Below are 12,916 nucleotides of genomic sequence, written 5' to 3'. Positions count from 1 at the left end.
ATGGCTGTGTATTTCATTGGTTTTTTTTCCCATACCACTTGTTCCCCAGTTTCAGGCCATCTTTGTTCAGGAGAGGTTGGAAGCATAGAAATGCATTCATCCACAAGTAAGAGTCAAGTAGAGAACCAGCAACTAGGTAAATAAAGAAAACAAGGATTAAGGCTTAAATAAGTGAATATATTGACTGCATTGTCATAAGTCCTATCAGGAAGTACAAGAAATCCTATTGGAATTTATTTTTACTTTTTCTCATGTGTGTATCTGTTCTCTGATGTGTATGTTTTCAACATCCTCTGTGGAGGGGAGGATGGCTTTATCCAAAACATCAGTGAAAGCTACCAGAATCTTCCATCTTCCAATTATCATGTATCTGATAGAAATTTCCTGTTACTTCAGTGTGGAAAAGATAGAGTAAGACAGAGTCTTCAGCAGTCAGCCATCAGCCATCTAGTGATGGTAAAGAATGCAGAGAAATTCTGGGTGGAGTTTTGTTGGGCTGTGGTTGGAGTGGATACAGTCCTGCTTCATGCAAATAGCCCTTCCAGCCCCAGATTCTGATGGTCAGGTCCTCATTTCAGGAAACAATGAAATTTCCCGACCTCTTAATGAATTTCTGGGAGATCTTCAGCTCTTAAGTAGTCTGTGCATGTATGTATTCATATATAGTTGCTTTCTCCTATATGTGTGTGAGTTCAAAAAGAGAGAACAGACTTTGAGGCTGCTTTTATTCGAATTGCAGCGTACAGTGACCAACAGATAGAGAGGCTTTTCTAAAAATTCACTGAACCCAGTGAGCTTCTTTGTATGATTCATAATGGAGGTAGATTGCTGGGAAAAATGAGGTACCTATGTGCAGTTTTGGGCACCAGAATATAAAAAACATTAAACTAGAGAGTGTCCAAACTAGAGAGTGTTCTACCTTTAGCTTTTATACCATGAATGATTGCAGGATGCTTGGAGTCATCTTTCTGCAGATCGTAAGTATAAGGCAAGCACAGGAGACAGGAAGAATGAAAGGTCCAGGCAAGGAACACAGACAGGTTGAAGAAAGTGCTTTAACACTGTTGTAAATTCTTTTAAGGTGGAAACAGTAAACACTGAGGAGGTGGATATTCCCCTGCAAGAAGAAGAGAGACGTCAGATGGAGGAGATCTTAAGACTGGAGAAGGAGATTGAAAAGTTGCAGCAACAGAAAGAGGATCACATGTCTGTCATCTCTGAAGACACCAGGAATGAAATCTGTCGGCAGCGAGAAGAAGAGATACAGAGGTTGGAAAAAGAGGCATCAAGGGTTGCCCAGGAATTCTTGGAGCTGCTGGATTTTGGCAATCTGGATGAAAGTGTGCAGAACTTAGAGCGCTCACTTTCTAGTGAGGGGACACTCAACATTGACTGCAGCCTGGTGGCACCACTGGCTGAAGAAGAGGTGGATGAGGGTTTTCATGCCGATGATGAAGGACGCCCAACTTCCAGTTTGGTGGTCTCAAATCAGCATGGCACGAGAAATAGTGGTAACTACTCAAAGGAAGTTGCAAACACAAGCCTTTTGCTTCTCCAGAGGGAAATGGGAGAGGTTGCCCCTGCTCCAGGGCTGCCTGTGGAAAGAACCACTAGTCCCAAGGAGCAGAGAGCCCTGTCTGACCCAGCAGAAAGCGTTTACAGCAGTGTCTCTGATACACAGAGGAGTAACAGTGGAGAGGCAGGAGAGCCCATTTACACCTCCCCCCCTGATGTGGAGTCTGACTATGACCATGAGGAGTTTGATGGCTATGGAGATGCAGGTAATGCCTCAGCTGAGCCTCTGAATGATGAGGAGGGTCTGAGACACTCCCATGGTACCAGCCTGGACTCCAACCGTGGCAGCCTGGACTCGGTGAGAATCTCTCCCTTCACCCTTCTGGACATTAGTGTGACTTTGTTGATGTTTATAATATCTTTGTCTTCTTACTGTATGCCTGCTCACTCTGGGTATAGTTACTGATATGTAACTCTCTCTTATATCAATAATCAGCTTGAAAAAAAGGGAAGAGTCATAGATAGGCTGAAGGCCAGAGGCCTTGTGATTGTCTGGTGTCTGCTGGCACACAAGCTAGTACATGTGTACCTATTTTAGATTGTTTCCATTGCCATATATTATTGTAAGACCCTTTAGGAGAAAGGAAAGCAAACAACTGGTATTTTGTAGGTGTATTTTCTACCTTAGAGAGATTTCACAGAAAGGCCATTGCACATTCCAGTGTGCAATGACAAGAGGAGATGGGAAAGGCTGGGAAAGGCTGATTTGTCTCCATCACTAAAACCTCTCTTGTTCTAAGTCTGTTCAGAGTCAAGGGTTTATTTTCAGCTGCTGTGTACAAGTTAAGCTATTCTAAAGCTGGAAGAAATTACTGTGCTGATTGGGCTGGGTCCCAATGCACACAGCCAGGATCACTGAACCTTTTCATTCCTGCTGCAGGGACAATGACAGGGTGGTAAAGCTGGGCTATTGGCCTCGCACTTCAGCACCTCAGCTGAGATCCCGCACTGGGTCTGGACCTCCTGAGTGCTCTCAGGCCAGCAGCTTAATAATGCAGTGATAAATCCCCTTACAGGACCAGGATGTCAAGGCCCACATAAGATAGTGAGGAGTTCAGGTGTGAAGCCAATGACAGCCACAAAAATATTTCTAATAAATGATATCCCTGAGAAGAGACACTTGAACTACAAAATATCTTTTTTTTTTAGGAACTCAAATTTACTTCCTTCAATGTGTTTTCTCAATGACAGATTGTGACCTTTCTTTAAAAAGTTGCATGGTTGTCTTGTTTGCATTTCCCTAATGTCAGCTGCCAGCCATTCGAATTTTTTACGTGATCTGCTTGAGTAAAGGTACCTTCTCTGTGGGCAGGTACTCACAGATCACTGTCAGGTAATCTTCAAATCATGAATCATTCTGTCACAGCTTAGGCTGGTTCCTACCATTAAAATGCAAATAGAAGTGAGGGTGGGCTCATGAGTGAGTAAGACTAATGAAAAAAACAGTTGATATTTTGTCATAGTGTGAGCCACAGGAAGTGATAACCACAGGTGAGTCAAGATCCCATCAGTAGCTGCTGTTTGAAGTCTACCTGGTTTTTGAAACTTAATGCCAAGGGAGGGAATGAATGAGTGGACCAGGGATGAGACAAAAGGGTCACAGAGAGAAGACAGAAGGGAACTCAAAAGAAGCAACATGCATTTGAGGAAGGAAAAGGTCTAAGGAACTGCCTTCATTAGTATTAAATTAATAAAGCAAATCAAAGGAAATTGTATTTTAGGTAAAGAAATTATTTTGTGCGTGAAATACTTTCTTATGGCTGAGGGCCTTTATCTAGTTGGAGAACAGAGATGAGTAAATTCAGTACTATTATTTCAGTAATTCAGATTGATGTTTTTAGGGTTCAGTTATCCTGGACTGTGCTTTTTTTCTTAACCCAAAACAAGTAATTTCCTTGCTGGGGTTAAATCACTGTTCCATCTTGTCTGGCATTGTGGCCAGAAAAATCAGAAAACTTCTCCAAAATGAAAAAATATCTCTTAATCCCATCAAATTAGATTATGCAAGGTGGGTAGTGCCTTGAAACAGGGAGTTTTGTTACTGCAGGGAACTGGAGCTTTCTAGGCATGTCCACTGCTCTCCTTTCAGGTATGAAAATTCCATGCTCTTGCTTTAGGCATTAATGGATAAGCTGTCAAGCCTCTGCTTTTACCGTAGTGCTTTTTTTGCAAAGGGACTGTGTGTAGTTTTGCACCTTTCGATCATGTGACTTCTCTAACCCTGTTAACTGCTCCAGTCCTGCGACCAGGAGAACCCAAGTAGCCTATAGCTCTTCTTCTTTCTTTAGTTTCTGGAGAGTGAGGAAGAAGTGGATGTTTACATTGATACAGATGAAGAGTTTTGTAATGGACGAATCACTATCTTCAATGGTTCAGGTCCGCCCTATTTTCACAGTTACCTCTACATGAAAGGTAAGTGGATTTTGCCAAAACCATGCATAGATGGGATCCAGGAAACCTGCTTTCCTCTTCTGTTTGTCCAGAATAATCATTTTTATTTGCTCTTAGTTCTCAGTTTATTCTTCCTTTTTATTCTTATTTAAAAAAGCAAATAGAGAGAGAGCTGGATGTCAGAGATATCTTTGCCACTGAGACTTCATTGTGCCTACTTGGTATGGGCTTAAATGATTCATTCTCAGCTATGAAATTGAACTCAGAACAAAAATACTGGAGTAGTGCATGTATTTCTGTATTTTGCTTTTGTTTCACTAGTTTTGCTTTGTTTTTTCTATGTTTGAAATTAGGCACAACTTTGTTTCTCTCCTTCAGTTCCTTTTTTTGATGTAGGAACTGAAGTGGCAACTGTTCCTGCCCGGGGGCGGGCTCAAGTGGAAGCATGGCCCCTGTTGTGTGTGCTGAAGTTTTGCTGCCTCTCTTTTGCAGGAGGTCTCATGAACCCATGGCGGCGGCGCTGGTGTGTCCTGAAGAACGAGGCCTTCATGTGGTTCCGCACCAAGCAGGAGGCCCTCAAGTCAGGCTGGCTCTACAAAAAAGGCGGAGGAATGTCAACCCTGTCACGCCGCAACTGGAAACGCCGCTGGTTTGTGCTTCGGGAGTCCAAGCTGATGTACTTCGAGAATGATAGTGAGGAGAAGCTGAAGGGGACTATTGATATCAGAAGGGCAAAGTGAGTGCAAAAAGAAATCCCTTTGATGCCTAGTATTCACTCTCTAAATCAGTAATGAAGGGTCCAGTGCTGCTGTTCATTGGCCTGTGTATCTCCCATGGTGCTTGGAGAATCAGAAACAAAGGAAGGAAAAGGCAATTACAGCATCTAGTTTTACTCTGGAGGGAGTCTGTGATTACTTGATAGTTCTTTTCCCAGTCTTGCCTTTCATAATCCAGCAGCAGCTCTTTCCAAGCCATGGATGGAACCAGACCAGGAGGGGCTAATTAAGTACATACCCCATGCATTCTCTCCTACCCAGACTCCATCTGTTTTCTGGCTTCTCCAGGCATTTCACAGAGGTATTATGAAGCTCACAGCGGGATTTGAATTTGGCAGCATGTACTGTGCCTTTTCCTGAGTCCTGAATGCTCTTTCTGCTGCCATAGTCAATTCCTCAGCTCCCGCTGTAAGAAAGGACAGACTGGTCACCTATTAGCATTATGCAGGCCTGTAAAGTGCCAAAAAGAATGGCACACCCGACTTTGTAAACAGATCTCTATATCAGCCTCCCTGTTATCTCTTTTTCCATTTAGTCTGTTGGTGTCTTGAAAATCTATATAATGCCTTAAGCTTTGGTTTTTAACTGTACAGATCTTTTTAAACATCTTGATGTGTACTGGCGGAATTTTGTATTTCTGTCAGAGTTACAAGCCATCTGAACCAAGTGCTTTCCCTTCTGTGTGGTGAAGGGTATGATGTGAAAGAATCGACCAGATGGAATTCAGGCCTGTGAAAGGTTTTTAGCTTTGGCTCTTGTGCTTTCTTGTGTTCCAGAGAGATTGTGGATATTCATGAAAAGGAGAATGCCTTGGACATTGTGACAGAAGACCGAGTTTACCACATTGTTGCAGAGTCACCAGAAGATGCCAGGTACAGCAGGGAGTTTTGTTAGGTTTGTTCATTCAGTGCAGGCCTGACCCAGCTACTCATGGGAGAGTTTTAGAAGCATAATCAATTCTCTTTTACTGGAGAAAATGAGGGATTTGTTCCAGAGTGTCATTTCATGCTTCCTGGGATGCATCACACCTACTTTGGGGACTTGATGTTACAGCTACCAAGGTTGTGGTTCAGTCTGGCAGTCACAGGACTGCCAGCTTCTCATGTGGCTGTGAGCATGTGGAATTCAAGGGTTACTTCAGCAGACACACAAACCTTAATATAAACTGGAACATCTAATAGCTGATTTATTTATTTAATGGAATCTTGAATCAAACAAAAAGTCTATTCATGTTGTCTGTAAATGATTGCGAGAGCAGCTGGGTTTTATCCAGGAGACAGAAGAAGGCTGCAGCTTATCAGAGTCTGTAGTGTCATCTGATAAAATCTTCCAAGTGCAAAGCAAACAAGTGACTCATGTCCTTCCTTCTTGGCATCCTGGCCAGACAGTGGGAATCAGTTGTTTAAGGGCAGGTTGGACAACCTGTCCTGGCTATGCAAAGCCAAGTTAGGAGGTTACTGTCCCCAGCCATTCATGTCTTCCCACTTTTACCAAGGCTTTTGCTCTCTCAGCCCTGACAGTGTAACTGTTTCTCTGATCTACTGGTTCTGTGAAGTTATTTAGGGTTTATTATTATTTTGGTGTAGGAGAGAAAGGGGCAAGGTGTTTGGATACAATTTAACAGAAATAGACTGAAGAACAGCCACATGGACAAGAAAGGGCAAATGTAGGGAGCAGTGGTGGAAGGAACGGTAACTTAACCCAGAACTTCCACAACTGCAGTAGGCATGCCCTAAGATAACACTGCAGAATTGTTAGGATGAGTGTAAACCAAATGTAGCCTCTGCCTATGCCCTATCAGTCTCTCTTCTGAGGGAGAAGAAAGCACCAGCACTTGCAGTAGCAAAGGGCAGATTAGCAGATGTTGCAGAGTATCCAGTTTGAGAATCCTCCATGAAGTATGGATGTTTGCTGATCTCACTGGAAGCTGCAGATAAGAATCTGCTTTTTCTGCAGCAGTGCTTAGCCTCCAGATATGTCTGTAAGAGAAGCCCTTTCACAGACAAAAAACTTCACTCCCAATTCACTTATAAACAAACCCATGATTAATTGCCAGCCATATGACTTTCAAGTTTATTAGCAGATCAGAGAGAGACTAATCAAGAAGACTCCCAGGCGTCTTTAGGACTCTAGTCCAGGAAGATTCCCAGCTAACCCTGTTTTTACAAGTGCTGTATGCTCTTCTCAATCTGCTGACATGGGCTCCCTGTAAAGCCACTGCCTACTTAAGAGTTCCTTGAATAACAAGTGGAAAACTGGATTTTGCAGGAGCAGCTGTCAGTGGGTTGAAGAACGTGCACAGAATTTTCATGGATAAATAAGGAGGAAGGAAGACATTGGAATCTGGTATGATCAGCCCAAGAGATATTTTGACATAGTATTCAGGAAATTGTGAATGAAGAAATTTTCCCACTGAAATCTTTCCAGGTTCCTTGATCATGTTCTCAAGCCAGTTTCACTACTGAAAGTTTAACTGTGATTCTGTTTTGGTTGGCAGCGGTTGGTTTAATGTTCTGAGCCGAGTGCACAGCGCTACAGCACAGCAGCTGAGGGAAATGCAGGATGAGCAGGCCAATCCAAAGAATGCTGTGGTGAGTTACTGTGCAACCAGCCTGTGGGCATGCTTGGAGCCCTCTGTGTTTAACTCTTTGTGCATGTTTTTCCAGCACGTGCAGCGCTGTACTTCTTAAGCAGTGTAAGAAACTTGGACATTGGTAATTATAAAGAAACAGCAAAGCTGGTAGCAAAGAGGGTAAGCAGTGGGGAACATCATGGTGCTTGTTGAGGGTTGCTCATCTTGATCACAGATAGCTCTTTTCAGTTGGAGGAGAAGGGGGAGGCTGCCTCACACAGATAAAATGTCTTTGGATGGGACTAGTCTGGGTCACAGTTATTCCAGACAGAAGATAGCAGTTGGGAAAAATGGTGTATTTATGTATTTTGCCAGTACAGAGATAATAGCTAAGGTTATTTCAGACCTTCATAATACCCTCTGGAAACTTGTAACTGTTTTTCCTCCAGTCCTGTGGAGCCCCTTGCATGTCTTGTACTCCTGTTTAAGGAGCAGAGATGACTCACTTGTGGCTTTCTCGTGTGTTCATTTCTACTCAAGCTATTGGAAGTCAGATGAATGGTTTCAATTCCAATCCTATTCACAGAGGAGAACACCTGTAATCTAAAATGCAATCTGTGTCTTCTTCACTCTGCAGGGAACCCTGGATGTTGGGCTTATTGACTCTGTCTGTGCTTCAGACAATCCTGATAGGTAGGTACAACAATCTGACCATCTCTTAAATCAGAAACTCCCTGCAATATTTTTGTGGGTAGGTCCAGGTTTCCTTTGGGGTTTGTATTTGTTTCAACTCATGCATCTCTTTCTCCAGACAAATAAACATAGCTGAAATCTTTAGCTTGTTTCAGCCAATGTCACTTCATAGGCATGAAGTCCATATATGTATTGTCTTCAAGTCAAAGTTTCTCCTTCAGCTCCTAAAAGTGAAAACAGTATAATCTCAATGTTAGAAAATTATAGTTTTATCTACCACTAGCACTGAACAAATATGTCCAGCAAAAGCAGCGCTTCCATTTTTTCAACAGAGTAATTTTGAGTTAATTTTGTAGATTCAGGGGAAAGAAACAGCATTGTGGAAGAATAATGGATGAATTTAGAAATATGTATTATTCTTGATACCTTTGCAATGCAACAGAGCACAGACCTTTAGTTAGTTTCAGAGAAGAGATGATGGGACATTTCATATCCCTTTATGTTAACATTTAATTATTTCCCACATATTAACAGGTTCAGCCAGGGCAAAGATACTCACCACAGTGCTGAAGTAAAATGTTAGCTATTAAGTTATTTATCTCTGTAGTCTGGGGACAGAGCTCTGGTCTCTGACACAGGTTGCTAGGACTTTGTTTTTAGTAGTTTAGAAAATGCATTTCAGAAATGAACTAAGATTTCATTGATGAAAACATTTTAGGCAGTTCTCAGCCTGTACTCCTCATAATTAATCTATGAACCCATGAAAACTAGGAACAAATAGTAAGCTTAACAGTGAAAATTTGTTTCTGTGTGTGCTGATGTATGCTTTTCTGGAAAATCAGTGCTTGAAGCAATGTTAAACAAATTCTGAGGAGAATGCTTATTCTCAAACAACATTTTTATGCAGCTTATTTTGATCTTCCATAGATTTATGCAGTTTTCTAACAGAGCTTGATTGCACCTTTTGCTTCATACTTGCATTCTACTTTTCAATTTCTCTGTTTTCTCATAAAAACCTTTTTTTGCTTTCAAATGTTTCTGAGTCTATCCTCTTGGAACTGGTCATACTTCTATTTTTCTATTTTCCTGTAAAACATCAATTCTGTACAGAATTGTGAATATTCTTTTGGTAAGATACAGTTGCAGGAGAAGGACAAAGTCATCCAGGTGCAACACAACAGTTTTTCCTCTGTTTTGTCAGGATCAGCCCATCCTTTGTACAACCAATCTCAAACATGTTTCAGCTGATCCTGCTGAGATCAGGGTTTGCTGTTGCATCACTGGTTTTAATAAGTACAAGGAGAATGGCTGTACCAGCTCAGCCCAGTGGTACAAGCACTGGTTCACTCCAGTCAGTCAAAGTCCTTTGTTAATGAGCCAAGAACATTTAACAGCTGCTTATTAACGAATTAATATTTTCTAGTCTTTGGAAGTAGCTTTTGAAATACATTTAATTTCATTTAGCTGGTCTCTGCAGTCATCAGTTGACAGAGCAACTGAAGAAGAGATGATCTTAAGTATTTCTGCACTCCTCTGTAGTTTGTATTCAGAAAGTCTTTCTGTTTATGGAAAGGTAAAAAACATGACTCTGGGTGTGCTGTGAGTTATTTGTGTGGTTATGACTAATTTTAATGCTTTTGTTTTCTGGCAGACCGAATTCCTTTGTGATCATCACGGCCAATCGTGTGATTCACTGCAACAGCGACACTCCTGAGGAAATGCATCACTGGATCTCCCTGCTGCAGAAACCCAAAGGCGAATCCAAGGTGGATGGCCAGGAGTTCCTTGTGAGAGGTGAAAGGAAATACATGCCATTACATGTGAAACTCATCTTCTGCTTATTATCTGACAGGGAGACTTGATTGTTGCTAACTCAGTCTAGGGTTTAGCTGCTCCCCAGAAGCTGTCATTCTCTGCCCCCCTCTACCTTCCTGCCTGCTGCTTGCTGTGTCACGTGTGTGCTAGCCTTGGCTCTTACCTAATTCCCTGCCAGGTGGGGGAAAAAAAAGGCTTCATATGTTTCTTTTTCTGATGATAGTTCTAGCCTATTTAAACATGTCTGGCAAATGCCACCAGGGAATAGGAAGGAGCATGGCTGCTGATAAGGAGCAGCTGGCTTAGATGGAGTAAAACATGACACTGTGGCTTTTGTTGGCAGCTCCTTCCTTCTGACACCTGTCATGTAGAGAGGGAGGGAGGGAGGGAGAGAGATCTTTGTGGGATTGCTGCTGTCCTCAGCTAAACTAACTAACCTGGTTATGGTAGACAAAGTGAAATGAGAGAAATTCTCTGAGGTTGAGCAAAAGCTTTGAATTACATCCTTAGTCAGAGCTTAGTTGAAGATGGTGGAGCATGAGTAGGGATCACACATATATTGCAAAATATTCACCCATTTGTTTTAAATATTTTTAAATTTCCTCTATACTTTGAGCTCATCACATGGTCTTAAATGTATGAAGACATTCCTGATCCAGTCTGTGGAAAGCAAGTGGATGAACAAATTGCCTTGCATCTTCCAGAAATGACTATGAAGAAATAAAGGTCATGGAGCGGTCATGGCAAGGCAGAAGGACAGGATTAAGAGGGTCACCAAAATGTGGCAAAAGCCTTCCGGCGTAGTCTTGAAAATTTCAAGGAGATTGAATGATACAAAGGAGACTATAAGACAACAGTTTGAGTACCTTAACTTCAAAATACTTAATTTCAAGTCAACAGTTCCTTTTATCTGATACTGTCCATTAGTCAAAGAGAAAAAGAAATGATCGTTTGCAGAGTATGCTCTGTTCTTCATAATAAGATGTCTCTGTTACAGCAGAGTAGACACAAAAGCCTATGTTCCGTAAGATCTATATATTTTTGTTTTTTTGAGCCTCTTGGTTCAGTCCCACCGTTTCTGAACATTTTGCCTTGTGGGTGGACATTGCTTTTTACACCTCTGAGTAGAAAATTATCTTTTTGACAGCTTTAGCAATGCAGTGCAGGCTGTAATTTTTTTTCTGTTGAAGTATTGAATTTTCTTAATCTTTTTTTTTCTTTATTTTGCAACAAATCTAAAATGACAGTGAAATTATTTGTCCTGACCATGGGAGCAAGAGATGCAGGTAATGACATGTTTGTGTTTCCGTGCCAGGCTGGCTTCATAAGGAGGTTCAGAGCAGCAACAAGATGTCCTCCCTGAAGATGAAGAAGCGCTGGTTTGTCCTGACCAACACTGCCCTCGACTACTACAAGTCCTCTGAGCGCACAGCGGCCAAGCTCGGGACGCTCGTGCTCAACAGCCTCTGCTCTGTGGTGCAGCCCGATGAGAGGGTCTTCAAAGACACAGGTGAGAGGGAGAAGGTGGTAAAGAGCAGACTCCAGGTGTGCAGCTCCTGAAGAGGGGATGGTACAGGACTGTAGGGGTGTGGCACGTTGAGAAGGCAGTCGTGATGTCACCTGAGGCTTTGTGTGTGGCTGCAAACATCTCTGCCCATAGACACTCTAAGAGATTTGCAAAGTGTGCAAAGTGCCTCACACCTGACACAGGTACACAGTGCTGATGTTTCTCACAGTAGAGCCACTGCCTATCTCATTGTTCCCCAGGCAAGGTAACAGGTGTGAGTTCCTGTAGTTGACAGTAATTATTAGTACATCTCCAGAACTGTCACTTTGTAGCATGATCTATGTTTGTCTCTGGGGTCCGTGTTAACATGTTCAATAGCAGCCATCTCATACACTGTAAGGGATGTACAGTGCATGTGTTATGGTACCACTCAACTTGATAGAAACAAAAGATAGCAAAGGCCCATTTGCTTTCTGTGCAACATGACAGAGTTCTGGGAGGGCAGGATCTGGCATGATCCTCCATTGCTTGCCTTAGGAGTTGGAAGGGAACCCAGGTTATCGGATAAAGGGTGAATCCCTCATACAAAGATTGTGAACCTTAGAAAAATACTTGAAATACTGGACATTTGAATACTGGAATTGTTTGGGATACCTTTTAAAAGGGCTGGAAGCCAGAAGTATTTAGTAAAGGGAGATGAGAGGAAATTTATTCTGCTCATTCAGAAGAAAGTGTCCACATTTTTGGTATCAACAGATGTCTAGAGCTGCCTTTAGCAGATAGAATTGCCATCACGTTGACACATTCTCTCAGGTTGTCAAATACATTTTTAAAAGTTCTAAGAGTTGATTTGGCAACCTGACTAGGTGCTGTGTGTAGAGTGGTCATTTTCCAAGTGATTAACAGGATGGTGTAGTCCAAATGCTGTCTGTGAAAGTGAGCTGCCTGGTTGGCAGGCAGGTAGTCAGGTTACAGTGCAAGATACTTCCATCTTGGAAAGCTGTCTTTGTACCAAACTCTGGACTGGGACTTGCCTATTTATAAATCTGTTTTGGCAATGGGGCTGTTAATGTCTACCCTAGTGGATTTTAACCAGACATGCTGTATATTGCTATGAAAGCAGCAGGGGCTTTACATCAGCCACAAGCTACAGGCAAAAAGAGAATCAATGATCTCTTAATAATCAAGTCCAACCACTAGCCTAACATTGTCAAGTCCACCACTAAGCCACCCTAAGTACCACATCTACACATTTTTTTAATGCCTCCAGGGTGGGTGATTCAACCAATTCCTTGGACAGTCTGTTGGCTGTCCTTTCCTCTTGTCCTATTGCTTGCTACCTGGGAGAAGGCACAGACCCCCAGCTGGTTACATCCTCCTTTCAGGTAGTTGTAGATAGTAATAAGCTCCCCCTTGAGCCTTATTTTCTCCAAGCTGAACACCCCCAGCTCCCTCAGCCACGGGACTTGTGCTCCAGCCCCTTCCCCAGCTCCATTGCTCTCCTTGAGAGCTGATCTGCTCCATAGCCTTCCCTGGTATCAAGGCTGACCTGACGGACCTGTAGTTCCCCAGATTCTCCTTCTGGCC

At 42.5% G+C, this 12,916-nt stretch overlaps 1 protein-coding gene across 4 annotated transcripts in view; it reads left to right on the top strand.

Annotated features, from left to right (window-relative positions):
- LOC139593747 (unconventional myosin-X-like) overlaps window positions 1-12,916 on the top strand; it is a 95,531-nt gene that overhangs the window by 70,741 nt on the left and 11,874 nt on the right. For all 4 annotated transcript variants that reach the window (XM_071435067.1, XM_071435065.1, XM_071435066.1 and 1 more), the window contains 8 exons: window positions 1,082-1,873; window positions 3,864-3,987; window positions 4,459-4,702; window positions 5,519-5,614; window positions 7,240-7,333; window positions 7,952-8,007; window positions 9,659-9,801; window positions 11,138-11,332. In XM_071435067.1, coding sequence (XP_071291168.1) covers window positions 1,082-1,873; window positions 3,864-3,987; window positions 4,459-4,702; window positions 5,519-5,614; window positions 7,240-7,333; window positions 7,952-8,007; window positions 9,659-9,801; window positions 11,138-11,332 — 1,744 coding nt within the window. The remainder of the gene's footprint in view (window positions 1-1,081; window positions 1,874-3,863; window positions 3,988-4,458; window positions 4,703-5,518; window positions 5,615-7,239; window positions 7,334-7,951; window positions 8,008-9,658; window positions 9,802-11,137; window positions 11,333-12,916) is intronic.

The sequence above is a fragment of the Agelaius tricolor genome, unplaced genomic scaffold (genome assembly GCF_023055355.1).
Source record: "Agelaius tricolor isolate 1412-34295 unplaced genomic scaffold, bAgeTri1.0.p SCAF_10, whole genome shotgun sequence".
In the NCBI taxonomy this organism is placed as follows: Eukaryota; Metazoa; Chordata; class Aves; order Passeriformes; family Icteridae; genus Agelaius; species Agelaius tricolor.
The sequence above is the reverse complement of the archived record's forward strand: the minus strand, read 5'-3'. Positions and strand labels throughout refer to the sequence as shown.